The 24,152-nt window shown below is 34.7% G+C and overlaps 1 protein-coding gene across 3 annotated transcripts; it reads right to left on the bottom strand.

Annotated features, from left to right (window-relative positions):
• Nucleotides 1-534: 534 nt before the first annotated feature.
• Nucleotides 535-24,126, bottom strand: LOC125268571 (protein only RNase P catalytic subunit). Of its 3 annotated transcripts, XM_048190856.1 has the most exons (8): nt 23,099-23,229; nt 22,698-23,022; nt 20,774-20,821; nt 20,549-20,681; nt 8,352-8,459; nt 2,311-2,459; nt 838-1,033; nt 535-742 (listed from the first exon to the last, which is right to left on the bottom strand). In XM_048190856.1, the coding sequence occupies exons 2-8, from the start codon at nt 22,970-22,972 to the stop codon at nt 611-613; spliced, it is 1,041 nt and encodes a 346-aa protein (XP_048046813.1). In that variant the 5' UTR covers nt 22,973-23,022; nt 23,099-23,229; the 3' UTR covers nt 535-610. The 3 variants fall into 3 exon arrangements, with proteins under 3 accessions (XP_048046813.1, XP_048046812.1, XP_048046814.1); XM_048190855.1 differs by having other exon boundaries at nt 22,698-24,126; XM_048190857.1 differs by lacking the exons at nt 20,549-20,681; nt 20,774-20,821; nt 22,698-23,022; nt 23,099-23,229 and adding an exon at nt 17,168-17,399.
• Between the last annotated feature and the right edge of the window lie 26 nt (nt 24,127-24,152).

The following is a 24,152-nucleotide window of genomic DNA, read 5'->3' as shown; positions in this document are numbered from 1 at the left end:
TGAAGTCATTAATTTTGTTTTTGCGCACAAAAAGTATTCGCGTTGCTTCATAAAATTAAGGTTGAACCACTGCAGTCACGTCGACTATTTTAACGATGTCTTTAGTAGCTTTCTGGACCTTGAAAGTGTTGATTATATTGCTGTCTATGGATGAGTCATATCTTGGATTTCATCAAAAATATTTTAATTTGTTCTGAAGATGAATAAAGGTCTTATGGGTGTGGAAAGACATGAGGGTGAGTAATTAATGACAGAATTTTTATCTTTTGGGTGAACTAACCCTTTAACACAATTTTGTACCCTACCATACTAGTAAGTGATTTAAAAACAGCAATGATGAATAAGGGTTGAATAATTATTTATGACATAGCTGTATTGTGAAAAAAATCCAAAAATATTGCATTGCATATTGATATTATCGCTTTTAATAGCCATTAAAGTGTTATTTTTGTATTTTAAAAAAACTATTTTGATATTTTTGATTGTAAGTGTATATATAAAATAAAAGTAGATAAGCAGTAGAAGAAACAATTGCACATTTTACCAGTATTTTTTAATTGATTTTAATTGAATGGATTTTTCAGTCAGCACAGTAGCAGTAACTCAAGCCTCATTGTTCTTGAGTGAGGCAGAGCCATTTCTGGGGAACTTCATATGTAGCTCTATCACTTCCATTCTCATCGTAAGGAATGTGCCAAGAGCTACCGGAGGTCTGAACGATGGTGTCATAAGCCGAGATCCTCTGAAAAACAAAGTCAAGTCATCAGTCATACTAATGAGGCTTTCAGTCCTTTAAATACTATTGATTACATAAAGTCTCTCCATTCCTAGACCTACCTGAAATCGAACCCTTTTTCCTGGGACATAATGACTGATTACCAACTGATGTCCACGTTGCCACTTGAAGAAGAGGCGTCTGGTTGCGCTGTCTTCCAAGCAGGCTTTGTGGTCCCTCATTAGATCACGACTAAGAAAATTACAGTGAACGCCAGAGTGCAAAGCAGCATACAGCAGAAACGGGTCATCTTCAGATCTGTGGCAGTCATCCAAGAAAAACAGTGCACTGTATCAAACATACCTTTCATGCTTAGTGAATGAAATCATTGTGGGTTTATATTGACATACGGAAAAGGGAAGTGATTGGTACATGCGTTACTAACACATTCAACTGAAACTGTTAGAAAACATAGTGAGGGCTTCTAGATAGTATGATAACTGAACAGAAAATTTTTTTTAAACAAGCATTGGAAGACGTATCATGGCCATATTCCAGGATGACGAAGCCAAGATTCATCAGGCTCAAATTGTGAAAGAATGGTTCAAGAATCATTTTCGCACATGAATTGGCACCTCTCAGGTTGCTATGGTAACCTGGGTGGTTGCTAGGCGGTTGCTAGGGTACTTGGGGTGGTTGCTAAGGTGTTGCTAGGGTGTTTTGGGTGGTTGCTATGGTAACCTGGGTGGTTGCTAGGGTACTTGGGGTGGTTGCTAAGGTGTTGCTAGGCGGTTGCTATGGTAACCTGGGTGGTTGCTAAGGTGTTGCTAGGCGGTTGCTATGGTAACCTGGGTGGTTGCTAGGGTACTTGGGGTGGTTGCTAAGGTGTTGCTAGGTGGTTGCTAGGGTGTTCTGGGTGGTTGCTACGGTGTTGCTAGGTGGTTGGTAGTTGGCACAGATACTGTTACAGTTGGAGTTTCTATAGTGTTCTCAGCATAATAAATTGTCCACAAAATACAGTAAAATCGATCAAAATACAGTTAAAACATTAATATTGTGAAATATTTTTACAATGTAAAAGCTGTTTTCTATTTAAATATGTTTTAAAATATAATTTATTCCTGTGATGCAAAGCTGAATTTTCAGCATCATTACTCCAGTCTTCAGTGTCACATGATCCTTCAGAAATCATTCTAATATGCTGATTTGCTGCTTAAGAAACATTTCTTATTATTGTCAATGTTGAAAACACATGTGTTTCTATAATATTTTTGGGGAAACTGTGATACATTTTATTTCTTTCATGAATAAAAAGTAAAAAAAACAGCATTCATTTGAGATGCAAATCTTTTAGAACATTATAAATGTCTTTGCTGTCACTTTTGATCAATTTAATGCATCCTTACTGACAAGTATTAATTTCTAGAACAATATAAATGTCTTCACCGTCACTTTTAAACAAATGAATGCTTCCTTGCTGAATAAAAGTACAGACACGCTTGTGATCCCTTAAATTGCTGCTTACGTAGGCAGCTCACTATGTTTTGGAACAGGCTGTACATTATGTGATTGAGGAAAGGGGGGGTCATACGAACATGTTCTCAGTGAAGAAGCAGTGGGCCTTCTGCTTGATCTTGTTCATGTTTTGTCTGTCCCAGTTCCGGGTAGGTTGTAGCATATGCTTCCTGCCAAGGACCAGGATGTTCAGACCCTGCTGTTCCAGCTCCGATACGACTGCTAGCAACTGCAGAGATAATTCACACTCTCGGTGACCTTTTACTTTTTCCATGTTAGAAATAAATGAGGTCATTCATAAGTTTTTAATGAATGAGAGACCACAGTTCATTCATCATTTGCTCTATAAATGATCTGCGACTTGTGACTTTTTTGGAGGAATTTCCCTTGGCATTACAGATGAATTTGGGACCTTTAGCAGGTCAACTGTGGGAAAATTATTCTTGCTCATTGTTTTAGCCTACTTTAGTGCCACCCACTCATACACACAGCATGAGAGGGGGGAGTTTCCTGATTACACAGGAAGTTGTTTTTCCAATACCCCCTTACAAAGAGCGCGGTCAGTAAAGGTTATTAAAGCGTGCTAAAAATATCTTTGTATGTAGCTGTTCAGATTTAAGACTCTGTACATGCATTAACTATTCATGAGATCAACCTAATTATTTTTAATATATGAATATATGTGATATTTTAAAATAATTTATGTGTAGATATTTGTTTTTCTCACTCTTTTGTAGCCTGCAGCACGAAGTGATTAATTAAAAATGTATTTTTATTTTCTGAAACCATGATGTTTGTATGTCAGTTTTCATGTTAAAGCATGCTATATAATTATTATACATTTTGGTATTTAAACATTTGCATCACAATTTTGTCATATTTTTTTCAAACCCATTTTTTATATATATATATATATATATATATATATATATATATATATATATATATATATATATATATATATATATATATATATATAAAATGTGCTTGAAAAATATTATTACAATTTAAAATAATGGTTTTCTATTTTAATATACTTTAAAATATAATTTATTTCTGTGATGCAAAGCTGAATATTCAGCAGTCATTACTCCAGTCTTCAGTGTCCCATGATCCCCTTCAGAAATCATTCTAATATGCTGATTTGTTGGAAACAGTAGATTAATTGATGAATAAAACATTAAAAAGAACAGCATTTATTCAAAAAATAAATCTTTTCAAACAAAATAATTCTTTTTATCAATTTAACACATCCTTGCTGAATAAAAGCATTATCTTTCAAAAAAAAGAAAGAAAAAAAATTACTAACCCCAAACTTTTGAATAGTATAGTATATATTGTTACAAAAGATTTATATTTTAAATAAATTCAGTTATTTTTTAAAAATGTTTTATTCATCAAAGAATTAAAAAATAAATATTAATATATTATATTAAGCAGCACAACTGTTTGCAACTGATAATAAATACGCATATTTGAATGATTTCTAAAGGATCATGTGACACTGAAGACTGGAGTAATGATGCTGAAAATTCAGCTTTACATCACAGAATTAAATTATTTTTTAAAAGTGTATTAAAATAGAAAACCATTATTTTAAATTGTAATAAAATTTTTTTTTTTTTACAGTATTACTGTTTTTTTCCTGTATTTTTTTTATCAAATACATTTGAAGCCCAATCTAACTTGCAGAAAAGTTTAATCTAAAATAAACATACATGCAATAGTAATATGCAATACACACACATTTATTTATATATACACACACACACACACACACACACGCATAAGACTCATCGCATCAACCAGTTGCATTGTATTAACCTTCTAAATATATTTCGTACTCAAATTTAGTAATGTCACCTACAGTATATATATGTAAAGTAAGTTCCAATGAATTCCAGTCTATCTTGTATTCCTTGTTTTGCTATTTTTGACATGAGGAAGTGTCAATTGGGGAATTGCAGGTGTGATCATTTTTTGTTAATTCATGATAAGGAAGTAGATGGTCAGCCACAGATAGGCTGTTTCACTGTGGAAAGCACCGTACACATGATAGTGTCCTGTTTTACAATCTATCTTTAACCCTTTGCCTGTAATCATCTTTGCCTAAGGATTTCTAGATAAACAGACACTCTTCCTTCCAGCATGTTAGTCTTGTATATCTGCACTCAATTTCATTTCCCTATGCTTTTTGCATACAGTCCGGTTACTTAGCTTGTAAACAAAATATATAGTCTTTGTTTTTGGCTACAAGTTAACTGAAGACCTCATTTTCACACCCAACAGGCCTTGCTCAGACTGTGTGCAGAGAAAACCGGTTAATACTAGCATGTCACTGAATGCGCCAGTTAGCGAGGAAGTGGGGTAAATGTTACCACCAAAAATAAACTTGACCACAAAAGACACATGTCTGACTTAAAATACAGGGTTAGTCATATCAAAATGAGTGAAAAATCCCCAGCGTTTGTGTTACAATTGCTATGGGGCATGTATGTGTTAATAATGTGTGACTCTGTGACGTGCGAATAATAAAAAAAAGCGCAGATGGAAGCCATGGATGAGTGGGCGGAAAGAAAAAGGATCTAAAAAGGAAAGGATCCTTGAGCAGAAAGGTCAAGGAAGTTTACGTGACATCATAATATGTAACAATGTCAAGTGAAGTATTTAGTGATATACTACGGGGCTGTTGAATGCTTGAATTGGATTGGTTGACAAACGTTCTAAGGTGTGCAATTATTTCCAAGGAAATGCATGGCTAAAGTAGTTCCAGGCTGGATTTGACTGCATTACTTGTCCGTATCACTTCGCCAAATGATTTTAGTTATTTCAAATAGATCCTACAGCCTACAACCGCAAAAGAACCTAAACCCACAAACGACACTGATCAAGCAAATAAATATTGTAAACAATAGGATAAAAAGAACAAATTATTTCCTATTTTTTTGCCACAAAATTATGTTTTATTATGTATGGAAAGAAAGAAAGCACATACCCTCTTTCTCCCGCTCTCTTTCCCTAATGATTTTATCAGTAAAACAGTTTAGCAACTTAAAAGCTACATGATATTTCTCACTAGCGAGGTAATAATGGTGCTGTTTTTGAAGCAGATAAACTTACAGTTTCGCTATTATTAGAGATGCTGTTGCCGAACACTATTGAGAAACGCACAGACTCGGGTAATTCACACATGCTTACGGCCCGTTAACACCAAGAACAACAACTATAAAGATAACTATAACTATATTTGCGTCCACACTAACGAACGATAATGGTCACGCTGCAGTTTTAAAGTGTTCTTGTTGCATTTACATGGCTTAACCAGCAGATTTCCTCTCCATGCTATGTTTCGAGTGAATAGCTAGTGTAATCGATCTAGACTTTTTCACAGCAACTTCAAAGGAAGCAAGACAATGTTGTCGAAACTAGCGCTGGATACCGGAGTTCATTTTATTTTACACCGTTTGCTAGCCTGCCATAATGATCTCATTGTTAATATTCTCACCATTTATTCCGAGGGTAATGACATATTGTTTTCCATACATACATTATGTATATATATATATATATATATATATATATATATATATATATATATATATATATGTATATATATATATATATATACATACATTATGTATATATATATATATATATATATATATATATATATATATATATGTATATATATATATATATATATATATATATATATATATATATATATATATTTTTTTTTTTTTTTTTTTTTTTTTTTTTTTTTCCTTAAAAGTATCCTTGGGGGTTTGACTTGGCAAACAGTGGTGGCTTTTTCTGGACTTCTCTGCAATTTTGTCTGCCAGTTTAAATGTGCGAGTCCTAAAATGAGACTAGATTCTGATTGGCTGTCAGTGTTTTATTGTTCAACAGCTGTGAAAAAATCATTCTGAATGATATTGTTTCTCATTATCATTATAGCTGTGGTAAGGACAGTGCTATTCTTTGATATTTAGAACAATTTTTAGAACTACAGTACAGTCCAAAAGTTTGGAACCACTAAGATTTTTAATGTTTTTAAAAGAAGTTTCGTCTGCTCACCAAGGCTACATTTATTTAATTAAAAATACAGTAAAAAACAGTAATATTGTGAAATATTATTACAATTTAAAATAACTGTGTACTATTTAAATATATTTGACAAAGTAATTTATTCCTGTGATGCAAAGCTGAATTTTTTAGCATCGTTACTCCAGTCTTCAGTGTCACATGATCCTTCAGAAATCATTCTAATATGCTGATTTGCTGCTCAATAAACATTTATGATTATTTTCAATGTTGAAAACAGTTGTGTACTTTTTTTTTTTCAGGATTCCTTGATGAATAGAAAGTTCAAAAGAACAGCATTTATCTGAAATACAAAGCTTCTGTAGCATTATACACTACCGTTCAAAAGTTTGGGGTCAGTAAGAACTTTTATTTTTATTTTTTTGAAAAGAAATTAGGGAAATGAATACTTTTATTCAGCAAGGATGCATTAAATCAATTAAAAGTGGCAGTAAAGACATTTATAATGTTACAAAAGATTAGATTTCAGATAAACACTGTTCTTTTGAGCTTTCTATTCATCAAATAATCCTGAAAAATATTGTAAACAAATATTTTGTACAATTGTACACATTAAATGTTTCTTGAGCAGCAGATCAGCATATTAGAATGATTTCTGAAGGATCATGTGACACTGAAGACTGGAGTAATGATGCTGAAAATTCAGCTTTGCCATCACAGGAATAAATTACTTTGTCAAATATATTCAAATAGAAAACAGTTATTTTAAATTGTAATAATATTTCACAATATTACTGTTTTTTACTGTATTTTTAATTAAATAAATGTAGCCTTGGTGAGCAGACGAAACTTCTTTTAAAAACATTAAAAATCTTAGTGGTTCCAAACTTTTGGACTGTACTGTATATCTTTATCTTTATCGTTATCGTTCTTGGTGTGAACAGGCCTTTAATTTCTCTCTCTCTCTCTCTCATAACTGCATTAATAACTGCACTAGTCTGGAATAAATGGCTACGCTTCGCTATTCTTCATCGTGGCCACATCACCACCTTGAGTTATTTTCTAATAATTCAACGGCCTGTCGTCAATTATTCCTTACTTAATCTTAACTGTTGTGACAAGACTCGAAACCAGCGAAACCATTGTTTTTCATACACTGGTAAATTTTTTGATTTTGGGCTATATTGCTTCCATAACAAAGGGTTAGGCTTAGGGTACACAATTATTTATTTCAGACTTGTGAAAAGAAAACATCCAAAATACACATTTATGTGTTTGTTTTAATTTTAACTTTATCTATTTGCATCTGTAGATATCAATTACAATACATATCTTTAAAGTCTGTTTTCTCAAAATGAGTTTTTTGCACTGAGCCAGAAATCTAGTTTTATTCCTGTCTATATTCTTGCATATTTAAACATATCATTTCAGAAAGCTAATACAATACAATTGTACTGTGATTATTCAATTTTGAAAATATGGTGAAATTACCCTCTATCTGCCTTTTCAAGTCATTGGTTTTCAGTTAATGGGTGGTTACGGGTGTGTTGGATGGGTGTGGGTATTTATCTACACAGTTACTATTATAAAGGAGTATAACCAAATGTAAAGCCACTACTGGGACTGATACCACCTCGTAGGAGGGCTGATGTGTAACACATTCTGTGTTATATTACATTAACATTGAAATTTCCCTATTTTTCGTTTCGAGTAACTGTGGTGGGTTTTGTGGGTTTGGGGGTCTTTTGGGTTGGAAACTATGAGAAATTTGGGGCTGTTCACTAAACCTTTTCTATTGCATTAAAAGAAAGACGTGACAACCATGCTCAGCATCATCCCCTGGTGGATCCTCTTGGACTCTTTTCGGTTTTCTTGACTTTAGAATGCCAAATTATCAGTTGAATACTCAAATATAACTTATTTTTGGGACAGCTAGCTATTTTTTCCACGTTTAGTGCTTTAAATCAGAGTAGGTTGACCGTCTAGCCAGTTATGTGATTTAAAAGGTCATCTATAACCCACAGATAAACCAGCCCTGTCTTGGAACATCCAAACAGTTAAGTGACCCATCACTCACCGTCTCAGAGTGGGTGGCCTTGGGTGTAGTGTTAGCCACATTAAGACCGTCGATAACAATATCAAAGGGAGGCCTCTGCTTCACGAAACTCTTAAAGCTTTTAAGCTCCTGTACAGAACACAAACAAGTGGTTATTCTCAAAATCATGACCATATACAGTGAACATATGCTACTGTCAAACAGATTTGGTACAGACAATATGCATAGTTTTGAAACAACAACAACAAAAAATAAATAGGTTTCACAGTTTAGATAATATCTTTTGACGCTTTGTACATTGCAAGATTTCCATGTTGTTTATTCTGATGCTAAAACTAGCCACACTTTTAAAGTCCAAGCTATGAAACAAAAGGGGCAGTAAAGATACAACATTATGCACTCTTGTAACGGTCCTTCAATTTCTTCAACGGTTCTATATATTCTATGTATATTACCTCACTTTGGTGTTGTGCAGCGCATTGCACAACAGAAAAACAACCAGTGTTGCACAAGACAAGGAGGACAGCTGAAAACATTTATGCTGAACTGAAGCATTACAGCTATCAAGTCAGTGTTGCTATTGTAGCTATAACTATTAAAAGTAGTTTTTGTAAACTGAATAAAGCTGAAATAAAAAAAAAAATATATATATATATATATAAATTAGATTAGAAACATAACTGTTGTCTTGATAACTAACTGAAATAAAATAAGTTAAAATTACTAAACCAAAAAATGAAAGCTAAATAAAAATATAAAATATAATAAAAATTACTTAAACTAATTAAATTCCAATTATAAAATTAATTAACCTAATTAAAAACATTGATAAATGCTATAATAGTATACACTGTAAAAAAGAATCGTTGGTTTAACTTAAAAAAGTAAGTCTAATCTGGTTGCCTTAAAATTGAGTTCACTGAAATTAAAAAATTTGAGTTAATACAATGAAAGCGACTGGTTTAATCAACCGAAAATTATGCCATCTGAACCACATTGATTATTGAAGTTGATTTGAAAAAAGAAAAAAATGTTGTGTTAACAAATCATGAAAACTATTTTTTACAGTGATAATACTATCAAAATATAAAATAAAATAAAATAATTTAAAGCTAAATAGAAATATTAAAAAACTAATAAAAATGACAAAGGCACACAGCAAAGTTACTAAAATTTTCCTTAGTCACTTTAGTACATTTCTCAGATCACAACTGAAATTCTCAAAATTACTTGTTCAACCTCCACATTATCGTCACTTGTGCACATCATACGAGGAATTTCTCATTCTTTTGAACATATTACAAATGCTTTGGTGCATTCATGCAGTTGATTATGTACAATTCTGCTGTTTCCCTCAATATCAATACTGACAGAGTACTCCGTTATACTGACAACATGACTAAGAATTTTGACTACCTTGTATGAACAATGACACAAGAACTTGTCATTCTGATGGCAATGATATTTTCATTGACATAAACACTTATTTTTGAGAGATGAACTAAGGATTTTGAGCAAGCAGGTAATCCAATGTGTGATGCTGTTTGTACGAATTGTTTCGAAAAATGCACTTATTGGTTTGCAAATCTTAAAGGTGCCCTCAAATGAAAAATTGAATTTATCTTGGCATAGTTAAATAACAAGAGTTCAGTACATGGAAATGACATACAGTGAGTCTCAAACTCCATTGTTTCCTCCTCCTTATATAAATCTCATTTGTTTAAAAGACCTCCGAAGAACAGGTTACGTAACAGTCGGGGTGTACGCCCCCAATATTTGCATATGCCAGCCCATGTTCCCAACATTATGAAAGGCATTAGACACTGGCAGCCAGTATTAACGTCTGGATGTGCACAGCTGAATCAACAGACTAGGTAAGCAAGCAAGGACAATAGCGAGATTTAAGAGCGGAGAGCACGAGATTTAAAGGGGCCGCACAGCATAAATCGGCTCATATTTAAAGGTCCCGTTCCTCGTGATCCCATGTTTCAAACTTTAGTTAGTGTGTAATGTTGTTGTTAGAGTATAAATAAAATCTGTAAAATTTTAAAGCTCAAAGTTCAATGCCAAGCGAGATATTTTATTTAACAGAAGTCGCCTTCATCGAACGGCCAGTTTGGACTACATCCCTCTGCTTCCTTCTTTAATGACGTCACTAAAACAGTTTTTTGACTAACCTCCGAACACAGGAATACACAAGAGTTGCGTTTGTAGAGTGTGTTTGTCGCCATGTCGTCGAAACGCTGTTATTTTCATCCCGCAGTCCAATCACCGGGTCTGATTCCGACTCAAATTGATAGGGTACAATTAAAGACATGTTTACAATAACACTGAGCGCATGCATCTCCACGTTATGGTAAGAGGCGTGACCTTTCCGGGCAAGGAGCGCTAAGCTGCTGTCGAATCACAACACAGGAACCGCTGGCACAATCAGAACTCGTTACGTATTTCTGAAGGAGGGACTTCATAGAACAAGGAAGTCATCAGCCCGTTTTTATGACAGTGGAAACAGCGGTATACAGTAGGGCTGGGCGATATATCGCATGCGATTCTCACGCGCATTTCATCAGTAAAGCCGGTTCCCTGATTACCGCTAAATCGCCATCACCTGCTTTAAAATGGAGCGCCTTTTAATAGATAGAGCCGTAATTCACTGATAAGCCACGCAAAATCGGGTTCATTATCGAAGTCGATTCATCTTCGATACTGAACGCGATTTTGCGTGGCTTGTCCGTGAACTACGGCTTTGTCTATTAAAAGGCGCTCCATTTGAAAGCAGGTGATGGCGATTTAGTGGTAATCAGGGAACCGGCTTTACTGATGAAATGCGCGTGAGAATCGCATGCGATATATCGCCCAGCCCTAGTATACAGATAAGTAAATTATGTGAAAAATACTGTGTTTTTTTACACGCGAAACATGAACACATGTTATATTGCACACTATAAACACAATCAAAGCTTAAAAAAACCACGAAAAACGGGACCTTTAATGATGCCCCAAAATAGGCAGTAAAAAAAATTTATTAAAAAAAATCTATGGGGTATTTTGAGCTGAAATTTCACAGACACATTCAGGGGACAACTTAGACTTATATTACATTTTGTAAAAAAACGTTCGATGGCACCTTTAAAAATGATTCAAGAAATGTACCAAAGCGACTGAGAAGAACTGCAAACTAAAATTAAATGTAAAAAATAAATGCCAATTTAAAATAATAATAATAAATACTATAATAGTATATTAATAACAATACACCAAATGAGGATTTTAGCCTTCTATATCAGCTGAGGAATCTTCTGTTTAACAAACAATCATTGTTTTTGCATTTCTGTTTTGTGATGCCACTGGCAGAGATTTTACACATTTCACCTTTAAACTAAAGATTGTAGCTGGATAATCACGAGGCCAGACGGGTGACATTTATTGCAGACAGATATATCATTGTCAGTGATCCTGTCTGAAACTCATGAAACACTACATATTTTATCAGATTATGTGAGGAGCTGAGATATGTGCTTTCATAAATGTACAGGAAGTATACTGTAAGAGTGAATCATGTAACCATGAGATAAAGGAGTGTGTTTACAGATAAGTACTGGCCAAGAACTGAATGTACTAACGTTCTTTCTGACAGAGCATTGTAAACAAAACATTCCTTGACATGTTTAAGGTATCGTCTAATATTCATATTTTATTTTATTTCAGCTTTATTAAAATTAACAAAATTATTTTTAATAGTTTTAGTATCATTTGGCAATACAACAATGATCTGATTTCTACCGATCTTGACGTAAGAATTAATACAACTTGGAGTTGAAAGTTTAATATTTTAAGTAATATTATTTATTTGTTTGCCTAATTGTGGATCATGCATATTTAATGTCTGCACCCACTAATCCTTTTAATTGACTAATGCTGGCTAGTTGATGTCTGGAAAGTACTTAATACTTTTATTTGTGTAATATTTCATCAAGGTATGTGTATTTTAACTCAGTATTTGTGTATTTTGTGTATACGGGTGTGCAAATGTTTAGTAAATCAAAAGCCCGTCTGCAGCTCTGAGGCCTGAGGACAGACAGGTGAGGGAGTGACTTGGCCCCAATCCAGCTGGAAATTCCCTCAGATGTTTACATGTTGTCCCAAGGACAATTCTGGAGGTATTTCAACCTCTTCTGAAACAACAACAACAAAGGAGAAGGAAGTTCTAGCTATTTTTTTTTAAGGGGCCCTCACGCTCTTTGGTTATTCAGCTAAACACAATCTGATCACGCTTTTGAAGGTGAGCCAGGTGTGGTCAGATTCTATTTGAAGTTCTATTGTTTGACTGTAACAAATGCTTAGATTTCCCTAAAGACAGAAAGGCTGCATATCTCAGCTGCTATATCATCAAGTGTAGCCGAATGCTGTCCCAATTTGAAGGATCCTCGGAAGGCAGCCTTCGTTTTGCATAATGCGTTTGGCTATTTTTGAAGGAAGCATCAAGTGTATCCTTTGCGTCCTTCAATCACCCACAATCTTTTGCACACATTCCAATTCAGGAAAAAGAAGTGACGAAAACAAGTCAGCATTGAGCTTGTCTGAGTTCATTATAAAAATGTAAGACAAAAATAATGTTTTTGGAGATGAAGGAATACATGTTATCTTTTGTTTTGGTGTGAATTAATCACTAAACACTAAAATTCCAATAATGTAAGCCACTGGGAGACCACAGACAGTTGTTATACACTGTATTCCATGAATAGAAAGACAGTCAATATAAAATTTATAATACAAAGTATATTTTCTAAAAAATAAGGTTTATTAGTAGGGATGCACTGATAGGACTTTTTTGGGCGATAACGATACTGATTTTAAAGCTGCTGTCCGTAACTTTTTTTGTGTTCAAAATGTACAAAAATTATATCATGAGAATGTACAACATGAATCCATTTTCCAAACCGTGTTTTTTGTCTTACCCAGAATCATTATGATACACTTATAATAAGTGTTTATATTCGGACTATTTCAGACTGGACTGGTAGGACCCGCCGCAGAGTATCACAGTAACTGCGTGACTCGCCATAGACATACACAGAGAAAAGTAGCTCCGGCTACAATGTTCTCACGGACTGCAGCTTTAACAAACAATTATTCGCCGATTCCGATACCGATATTTGTCACTTGCTCTCTTATTTGAAGTTTTGTCATTAAAATAGATAGTGTATTGATCATATTTTAAATGAGCAAAGTTTTAAAAAATGCATGCATTAAGTTATACTAGCTAGTTTATTAGAACATGGATTGGATCCATTTAACATTCAGCAGACCAACAAAAATACATAAATACAACAGAACAAAGATACATATGAAATAAACAGCGCTTTTTAGGTTGGTTAAACAGCAGTTTTCAGGTACAGAAATAAAGTAAACGTGAAATAACACTGCATATTCTTTACTGTGTAAATTAAATACATATACTTTTTTATTAAGGTTACAAAGTTATTTTGTAAAGAGTAGTGAGTGGTTTTTTTTTTGTCTTTGTCTTTTGTTGTTTGATTAACATTAAAATGCAGACAGCAGCGCAGTAGGAATTTTAGGCTGCTGTCACTTTAAGAGCTGCACTGATCCAATATACTGTTACACAAGCGTTTTATTTCTCAGCTGTTTACATTCATTTGAGACACAACCGACTATGTTTATGAGGATACTCACCAAGACAGCCATTTTAATATCATTTTGAGTTAATTAGAAGAAGCGAAAGACAACTCCATTCAGTATTTGCGCGCTGTCTGAGGCGCTTTCCGGGTGCGCGCTATGGATGTGTGCAAACTTCTCACACAGTGAGAGTAGAATTGAGTTCTCTTTTGTGTCTTCTTGTGCTTGAATATTTAAATTCACAAGGCTTAAAACCACATGCAAAGGATAAACTTTCACAAAGATGTAGCACTGGCCCAATTGGGGCAGTGAAGGCCCCGATATACTTCAAACGAATTTGATGTGATGTCATTTCGAACAAAATCAGGCCAAAACGAAGTTCGTTGCTTGCTTTTAAGCAATATATTGAATAAAGTGCTATATAAATAAACATGACATGATGTGACTGGAGTGCTAATTTGCAGAGCTCGTGCAAACATACCAATGTTGTTATGATCAGACGCTTTTCTTATGCTTTCTATAAAAAAGCTTGCAGTTTTCTCATTTTTGTTGTGTTTATCTTATTACTGAGAAGAAAGTGTACAGCACGTATACATATTCATCTAACCGTCGCTCTCAGCAGTGTGGGTGGCGTCAGATGTTCGATTACAGTATATGGCTGGTCACGCATTTCGAACTTTGTTTTACTTCTAAACGAAGAACGAAAAAGAACTTTGTTTAACTTTGTATATCGGGGCCTTGACAGTGTGGCACAGTTGAATTGTCTCGAGCGTTATTCACGCTAAACCCCGGGCAGTCCTTATTGACAAGCACTGCTGTATTTTGTACAGATTTCATTGTGTTTTGACAAGTATTTAACTATTTTACCAGAGAAAAACATTAGATTATGCAACAGCTCAGTGCCTTCATGCAGTTAATTAATAGACCATTTGTTTGTTATGTCAGTCTTTTTCATGCTATAGCCAATTGGTTGTAAATTGATCAAAAATGGGCCGATACATCGGTGCATCTCTATTTATTAGCATTTTTGTGCCGTGACCGAGGGGGCGGGAACACGCACACGTGCACTTTCTAGACTGACTCACTGTAGCGTTTAATGCTGAGGAGGATTCTAGCCTACAAGTCTCTGAAGGACTGGACTAGGATGGACGCAGCCTCACTAGGATCAAAGACTAAAGATATAGAAAGATGATTCTCTCGTATTTGTTATGAATGGGAGAAATTGCAATGCGCAATAAGGCTGAATACGTCTGCCTTCTAAGTAAAAGAGTAAAAAATAAGCTTTTTGAGCATAAGAAACAACATTTACGGGACAGTTCATGTCAAATTTTGTTGCTGATTTAAAATATGTTATTTAATTGTGAGCTCGCCAAGCAGTTTTTTTAGATTTCAGGATTCCCCCACTCAAATAGATATGACTTGGTCTTGGATGCCTGAAATAGCTGTCTGGAGGTGTTGCAAATATGGTCGCCGAGTGAATTGACTCTCACTCTGGATGCAGCTTTCCATCTGAGAAGCACCCACAGAATCAGACCTAAATGAATCATTCCGTGGAATCGATTCAAAGAATGATTCATCTCGAATCAGACATGACCATTGCATAGCGTTTTCTTCACTTCCAAATAATGAGCAAAAGTATGTTTCTTCTGAAATGTAGTGGAGCAAAAAGAAAGTTATTATGCATCCCAAAACTAAAATACAAGAACAGATATTTTGAACAATTAACTTAAGTTTAGTCATTGAGTGAAAATCCTTGCATCAGAGCTCATTGTTTTGAGGGAACTGCAAACTCTGCACGTTCTTTCTCAAAGTTGAGAAAACAACAGTGTGGAAGAGTTAAGTCCAACAGCTAATACACAAGCCTCTGTTTAATGCACACAGAGCTATGTCTGTCAAAACCACAAGTATTCCTGGACTGTCAGGTGGCTGGAAACCAGCGCTTTCAGTTCTGCCTGGAGCGTGAGAATTTTTCCTTCTAAAATTTCAATTCCCAACCCTCCAAGGCACCTATATGCAAAACAGAGGACTGTTACCCACATTTGAAAGCAAGACATCAAAACAAAAATAAGTGCAGCTATTTTCTATGCTAAAAATCTTGTTAAGAGAGTGTTAAGTAGCATGTCTGTGCTAGCGGCTGAGAGGGTGCAAGACTGGGGGAGGGCTGAGTGCCAGTGAGAGGGGGGAAGGGGAGTGGATATTTGGGGAATTCCTCTTTGGTTTTGGTGGGGGTTAGCGGTTGGTGATCAGTATTTTAACTCTCTAAAACTCTTGCAGCAGGGTTAGGGCTATCAGCATGGGACGAAATTCCATCCAAACATGCAGTTTTCCTGGTTTTAACTATGCGTATTCAATAAGATTTTGACAATGAATGTCTAGCGTCGTAAGTGTTTTTTATTGTGTTTTTGTTTTCGCTCCGCATCCTCTCATGGTCATAGAGAGGTTAGGATGAATGGGAACAGGAACACTGGGGATTCCCCAATGGTGTCGAGAGGTCACGTGTATGCGGTACCAGCTTGCTGTGCAGAACTTTGTGTACGTACAATGGGTGTGTTTGGTACACGCACGTTCAAAACAAGCTGAATCCAGATTTGATAGTGATCAGTCTACTTTTTTCTACTGGGAATATACACAATAGCCCATAATAATCTAAACACCCTCGTTCAGCCTTGGAGTGATTCTTGGACACAATGTTCAATTGCAAACTTTTGTTTGAATCATTAAAAACAAACAAACAACATTTCTTTAACTCTCTAAAGTACCTGCTCCATTTTGTTCAAATAATGCATGACATTCCAATAAAATGAAACGCAGCCACACAAAAAATAGACAGAGAACAAAGAAATTTGAGTATGTGGAAACTTCACCATACCCCACAGCAGACATTAATGAAAAGGCATCTGCAAGTCCTGTACTTTTCTTTATTACAGGCTTGTTCTTTTTGAAACGGGAAAAACAGGCTTCCCAAAGCTCACGCTTGACCTGAAAAGCTGCAGGCCACCGAATGTGAGGAAACTGAAAAGGGACTTTTTAAAAATTAGCAATAAAAATGGTAGATATGCTAATCTGCATATTTCACTTGGATTTTTAAATGTGTTGACAATAATATGGTGCATTAACTGAACACCTTGGCCACATTTAAAATCCCCTGACAATTTAAGATTTTTAACACTAAGGTTTTAGGTTAATATATTAAAACCTACTTTGACACGTCTACGGTGTGGGAGTGACATAGGTTAGTTGTCACAACGAGCGGGAAAAGTTGACGTGGAGCTCGCTAGATTTCGAACCTCCGGGGAATCTCCCGTCCAGAGTCTGCTCGCTAAAAGAGAACACGACAGAGCTCGTGGTAAAGCGAGAATCAACATTAGCTTTACTAGTCGGAGATGGCGAGAACTGAGGGATTTGAAATGTTGTAAAAGTGACGCGGAGATGCGTTTTTATCACTCAACAGGAGTTTAAGGTATTATATTAAACAGATAAATTGCCATATGTAGCTCTCAAACAGAGTTAATTAAAGCATTATTTATTGTGAAGGGTCATAATCACCCACACAGTCACGCGCATCCAAAACAACATTCTTCCGCAAAATGCAGTTTTGTTTATTAACCACTAGAGGGCCAAAGGTTACATAGTGTAATAAAACACTATGGTTCAAACGTTTAGGGTCAGTAAGATTTTATTAATTTTATTTTATTTACAGAATCGTTTCTGCAAAAATATTAAGCAGCACAACTGTTTACAACATTGATAATAATGTTTCTTGAGCAGCAAATCAGCACATTAAAGGGTTAGTTCACCCCAAAATGAAAATTCTGTCATTAATTGCTCACCCTCATGTTGTTCCACACCCGTAAAACCTTCATTCATCTTCAGAACACAAATTAAGATATTTTTGATGAAATCCGAGAGGTATATGACTCGTCCTCCATAGACAGCAATATAATCAACACTTTCAAGGTCCAGAAAGGTACTAAAGACATCATTAAAGTAGTTGACGTGACTGCAGTGGTTCAACTTTAATTTTATGAAGCGCCGAGAATATTTGTGCGCAAAAAAAAAAAAAAAGTCGACTTTATTCATCTCTTCTCTTCCCTGTCATTCTCCTTGCGTAGGTGACGCAGTAAGCACAACGAAGGCTCAGTATTGGCCAAAGCCGATCACGTGAGCAGCACGACGTATGCGTGTGATGCTGATGCAGGAGCCGGCCAATAATGAGTCGGCGTTTGAACCTGGAAGCGCTGGACATAAATAACCTATGAGAATGACACAGAAGAGAAGATATTGTTGAATAAAGTTATTTTTGTTTTGTTTTTGCGTACAAAAAATACAATTCGTAAAATTAAGGTTGAACCACTGCAGTCACGTCGACTATTTTAACAATGTACCTTTCTGGACCGTGAAAGTGTCGGTTAAATTGCTGTCTATGGACGAGTCATATACCTCTCGGATTTCATCAAAAATATCTTAATTTGTGTTCCGAAGATGAATGAAGGTCTTACGGGTGTGGAACGACATGAGGGTGAGTAATAAATGACAGAATTTTCATTTTTGGGTGAACTAACCCTTTAAGGCCAATTCACACTGCACCGACATATGCTGACAGATGAGTTGAGTTTTGTCGGATCAGTGTTTTACCTCTGTCAGTGTCTGTTGGTGTCTGTCGGAGCTTGTTTTCACATATTGAACATGCTGAATTGGCGAGAATAAATCACAGGAATAAATTACATTAAAATAGCAAATACAGTTTCACAATATTATTGTTTTTACTGGATTTTGATAAATGCAGCCTTGGTGAGAACAAGATGGTTCTTTCAAAACATTTCAAAATCATACCAACCCCAAACTAGTGAATATGTATGTGGTGTGGATTTTTTTTTTACATGTTTACAAGTACAAATATTCCTTGTAATCTCACACTAATTTAAGGTCATAATAATAACTATGCAATATCTAATGTTGTTTTTGATTAAGTATTGCATGTTACACAGCAGGCCATGGTTGTAATGTCATGTCAAACCACCCAAAAGCACCATTTTTTTTCCTTTAAAGGCAAAATGATTGTCTAGGGGTTGTTAAATGCTTCTGGAGTGTTTTGACTGGGGGTGTTTTAACTGCCTTGCACTGGTTTCACTTCATAAAGCACTGCTGCAGCGATGGCGGGGGGGCTGGAGTCCATGCAGCTCTGCAGACAGGCAGGGACTTTCCAGGGTCACTCATGTGAGAGGCTTTTGAGGGCTGAAATGTGAAAGCCCATTGTGTTTTACAAGAGCAAAATGCACATAAGCAATACCCATGTCTCTGCATCAATCATGTGCACAACCAAATTAGAGATTGTTTATGGCTATACTGAGTACTTTGTTTTTCCAAGATGTACTGTATAAAAATGACCCTTTCTGAGACAGTGCTTGGAAATGTAATGCTTTTCCCATGCGTGAGAATGGCGTTTGCAAACAAACATGACTGTTCTTTCTGGCAAATGGAATTTCAGAGGAGTCGCTTGCCTTGTGACCTTGTGTCTTCAGTTAGACTGCTTTCATGAGCTTGCTAAACCGGGGACCTGACAGACACATGAAGGAACATGTGTTGGAAAGCCCCTACATCATGTCTAAATGTGGAACTAGACAGGATCACATGCTTTTGACATCTATAGACCCCACAGCCTGAAATAAGCAGCCGTCCGGACAACAACATCATCTAATTCAGGGGCAGACTTCATTTAAGATGGAGCTCAAAACTGCATGGAACATCTTCTAATTCTGGACGACGACCCAACTTGCCTATCACGTAGTTGCAGCTTATTTGGTGCCATACAGAAAGTTGCTTTAGTTTTTAGCCTATGTGTTTTTTATTATTTTATCATTTGCAAGGGGAAAATGATCTAATAAGCATTCAAAAATCGGTTAATGTTTAACATGTCACATACATGTATAACATGTTTGATCAGTCATGTAGAAGACTGAATATAAGATGTATAGGACGCTATCGCCATCTAGTGGAGTCAAAGGGCACTAAATAATAAGACCTTCAAACCACACTTCCTTTACATAAAGGTGAATTTCATAAAAACACAGGTCACATTTCACTGCAAAACCAAAAACAATAAACATAAGAAATAATATTTATTATAAAAAAATTAAATCAGTTTTAAGGCCATTATAAGATTATTTGTGACATGATTGCCATGACAAGTAAGCATATTTCCCCCAAAAAGTCTGATTATATATATTTTAATATGCTAAAAATTTTAAATTTTAGCTTTTACTTTTATATTTTCAGTTTAAATTTTTTATTTATTTTTTATATTTTTTATGTAGCCTAATTTTTATTTCAACATTAGTTTTAGTCATTTTTGAACTTTTGAAGCTTATTTATTTCAGGTATTTGCCAAGGCAACATTTCTCATTTTTGTTTAGGTTTTTTTTTAAGTTTGTTTCTCATTTAATATTCCAGGAAATTATTTTAATAGTTTGAATTATCAATAACAACACTGGCTTAAATGATGATTTTATCTGTATATCTAGATTAAATTAACATTGGTTAATTAACTCAGGTAAAAGAAGGATGTAATATAGGAGACAGACCTCTGGGGTGGTTTTGTTGAAGATGTCACTTCCCTCTATCACTTTTTTCATCACTTCATCCTTGAGATGAGCATACTCTTCCTCAGTCAGTTGAATGGATTCCAGTGATGCCTTGCAATTTTTGCACTCTCCACTAAAACACAAGTTATATCCATACCAATAATCTATTAAAAATAGTCTTAATGATCATTGTATTTAATTTAAACTGAAAAATGAAATTAGTACCTGAGAGCCACAAATGAGAACTTGCCACTCCATTTCTGATCCGGTAAACTGTGTAGATGGGGGAAAAAACAAAACTGTGAAAAAATAATCTAAAAAAATAAATAAATAACATTGTAATATATATACAGTACAGTCCAAAAGTTTGGAACCACTAAGATTTTTAATGTTTTTAAAAGAAGTTTCGTCTGCTCACCAAGGCTACATTTATTTAATTAAAAATACAGTAAAAAACAGTAATATTGTGAAATATTATTACAATTTAAAATAACTGTGTACTATTTAAATATATTTGACAAAGTAATTTAATCCTGTGATGCAAAGCTGAATTTTCAGCATCATTACTCCAGTCTTCAGTGTCACATGATCCTTCAGAAATCATTCTAATATGCTGATTTGCTGCTCAATAAACATTTATGATTATTTTCAATGTTGAAAACAGTTGTGTACTTTTTTTTTTCAGGATTCCTTGATGAATAGAAAGTTGAAAAGAACAGCATTTATCTGAAATACAAAGCTTCTGTAGCATTATACACTACCGTTCAAAAGTTTGGGGTCAGTAAGAATTTTTATTTTTATTTTTTTGAAAAGAAATTAAAGAAATGAATACTTTTATTCAGCAAGGATGCATTAAATCAATCAAAAGTGGCAGTAAAGACATTTATAATGTTACAAAAGATTAGATTTCAGATAAACACTGTTCTTTTGAACTTTCTATTCATCAAATAATCCTGAAAAAAAATATTGTACACAAATATTTTGTACAATTGTACACATAAATGTTTATTGAGCAGCAGATCAGCATATTAGAATGATTTCTGAAGGATCATGTGACACTGAAGACTGGAGTAATGATGCTGAAAATTCAGCTTTGCCATCACAGGAATAAATTACTTTGTGAAATATATTCAAATAGAAAACAGTTATTTTAAATTGTAATAATATTTCACAATATTACTGTTTTTTACTGTATTTTTAATTAAATAAATGTAGCCTTGGTGAGCAGACGAAACTTCTTTTAAAAACATTAAAAATCTTAGTGGTTCCAAACCTTTGGACTGTACTGTATATAGCGCTATACAAGCACTTTCAAATCAATTAATCACGATTAACTGCATCTAACATACAACATAAAGGTTTGTAATATATATATATGTCTGTATGCATATGTATATGTACACACATTTACAAACTTTTGTTAGTTGCAATTAATCACAATTATTCGATTTGTCAGTACTTATATATACTGTATATAAAGTGCTGTCAAAATGATTAATCGTGATTAATTGCATCTAACAAAAAACAATTGTTTGTAATACATAGGTGTGTATGCATATGTATACACACACAATTACAAACTTGTTAGGTGTGATTAATCACGATATATATATATACACACACACACTGTAAAGTGTTGTTAATTTGATTAAAAATTCATAAATGTGTATATATATATATATATATATATATATATATATATATATATATATATATATATATATATATATACACATATATATATATATATATATATATATATACACACACACACACTACAAACTTTTGTTTTGTTAGATGCGATTAATCGATTTGACAGCACTTTTACATAAAGTGCTGTCAAATTGATTAATCGCAACATTTGTAAATATGTGCATATATATACATACACTATACATGTATATACACACAAATATATTTTTTTTATTATTATTATGTGATTAATCATTGATTTGACAGTTATATATATTATATATAATACTAATAATAATTAGTATTATATAATACTATATATATATATATATATATATATATATATATATATATATATAATACTATATATATATATATATACTATATATATATATATAATACTATATATATATATATATATATATAATTCATTTCTTTTTTTTTTGTTTACAATTACCTCTCAAACCAAGCTTTGATAGTTTTAATCAGCAGCTCCTCTGGGTAGATCTGATTATCTCTCAAATATGACAGGACAGAAAAGAGCTTGTCCTCCTGTCCACGTTGAGTGATGCCGCTCTGAAACAGGCACTGCCAGGTGTCCTGATTTGGTACGAGACCCTGTTCCAGCAGCTCGTCGTACAGCTTCCAGCTCGTCTCAGTGTCACCATGAAGTACCGCCCCAGCGATGGCATCTCCATAGTTCCGAGGAGATGGCAGGAGGGCCTTTTTCATACCCTCCAACACGGCAAGTGCCTCCCTCCAGCGTTCAGTTTGACTGAAACCTTTAATAAACAGGGTTGAGGCTCCAGTGTCAAGGGTCTTAAAACAAGTTCTCATGATGTCGTAAGTGTCAAATACCTCAGAGTGGTGCCCAGCTGTGACACACAGCGTGAGGTACCTCAAAAGCAGTTCGTAAGAAAGGGTGCCTTTGTCTTGAATCACGTACGCCAAGAGAGATTTGGCAATGTTGACATCTGCATTAGCCACCAGCAGTCCTTCCATCATTTGCACCTCGAAGCGCTCGGGTTTAGAGGAACCCTCTTTGAACTTTGCCCATTCTGATGTGGTCAGTGGATGATCAGGAAGGACAACTTTTAGAGATCCCCTGCCTCTCGCAGGTATATTATTTGACGGCTCTTCTGTAGCCATCCCAGCTCGCTTTTTCATAAATTCAGCAGTTTTTTTGGCTGTTCCAGCAGAAAATACTGGACTTGGGAATGCAGGCCTTGTTCTAGGAGTGAATCCTTTTTCTTTGGTAACTCGGCTGTGTAATTGTGCTTGTTTGCCTCCTTTTGTGCTGTAAAATTGTGTGTGTGGATTTATGATAAACCTGACAGCAAGCATAATGTTATGTTGTGGTAAACCAGGCCTGAAATACAGAGGGTTGACAACCCATGTGCATAGATGCTTCATGCAAGTCCTTGAATTTGACACAACAGGAGATCCCATTTCCTTACAAGTCTACTATATTTTTCAGACTGCGCACTACTTTAAAGGTTATTTATGTAAATGTACCACCACAAACAAATCAGTTACTTATAATATATTACATATTCTGTTTCAAAATGTCATTGCAGTTTTACTGATCAACGTACATACAAAACAGATTAACTTTATAAAGTTATACTTAATATATATACCTAAAATTAATAGATATAGATAATATTCAGCAACTTATCTGCTAAAGAAATGTCCTCCTGTGCTTAAGCACACAAAATTGAGATCCTCAGACAGATAAACTCACTAAGATATCGCTTATTTTCGTTTAAACGCAATTTTGTCTAAACAATCATCGGCAATTTAAGCAAGAACACCTAACTTACAGAATCTAGTCAAAGGTTACTGAATTCTAACCAGAAAGCAAGAACATGCCAATGCGCGCAGCCATTCGCTCTCCTGTGTAGTCGCACTT

The sequence above is a fragment of the Megalobrama amblycephala genome, linkage group LG5, assembly GCF_018812025.1.
Source record: "Megalobrama amblycephala isolate DHTTF-2021 linkage group LG5, ASM1881202v1, whole genome shotgun sequence".
In the NCBI taxonomy this organism is placed as follows: Eukaryota; Metazoa; Chordata; class Actinopteri; order Cypriniformes; family Xenocyprididae; genus Megalobrama; species Megalobrama amblycephala.
The sequence above is the reverse complement of the archived record's forward strand: the minus strand, read 5'-3'. Positions and strand labels throughout refer to the sequence as shown.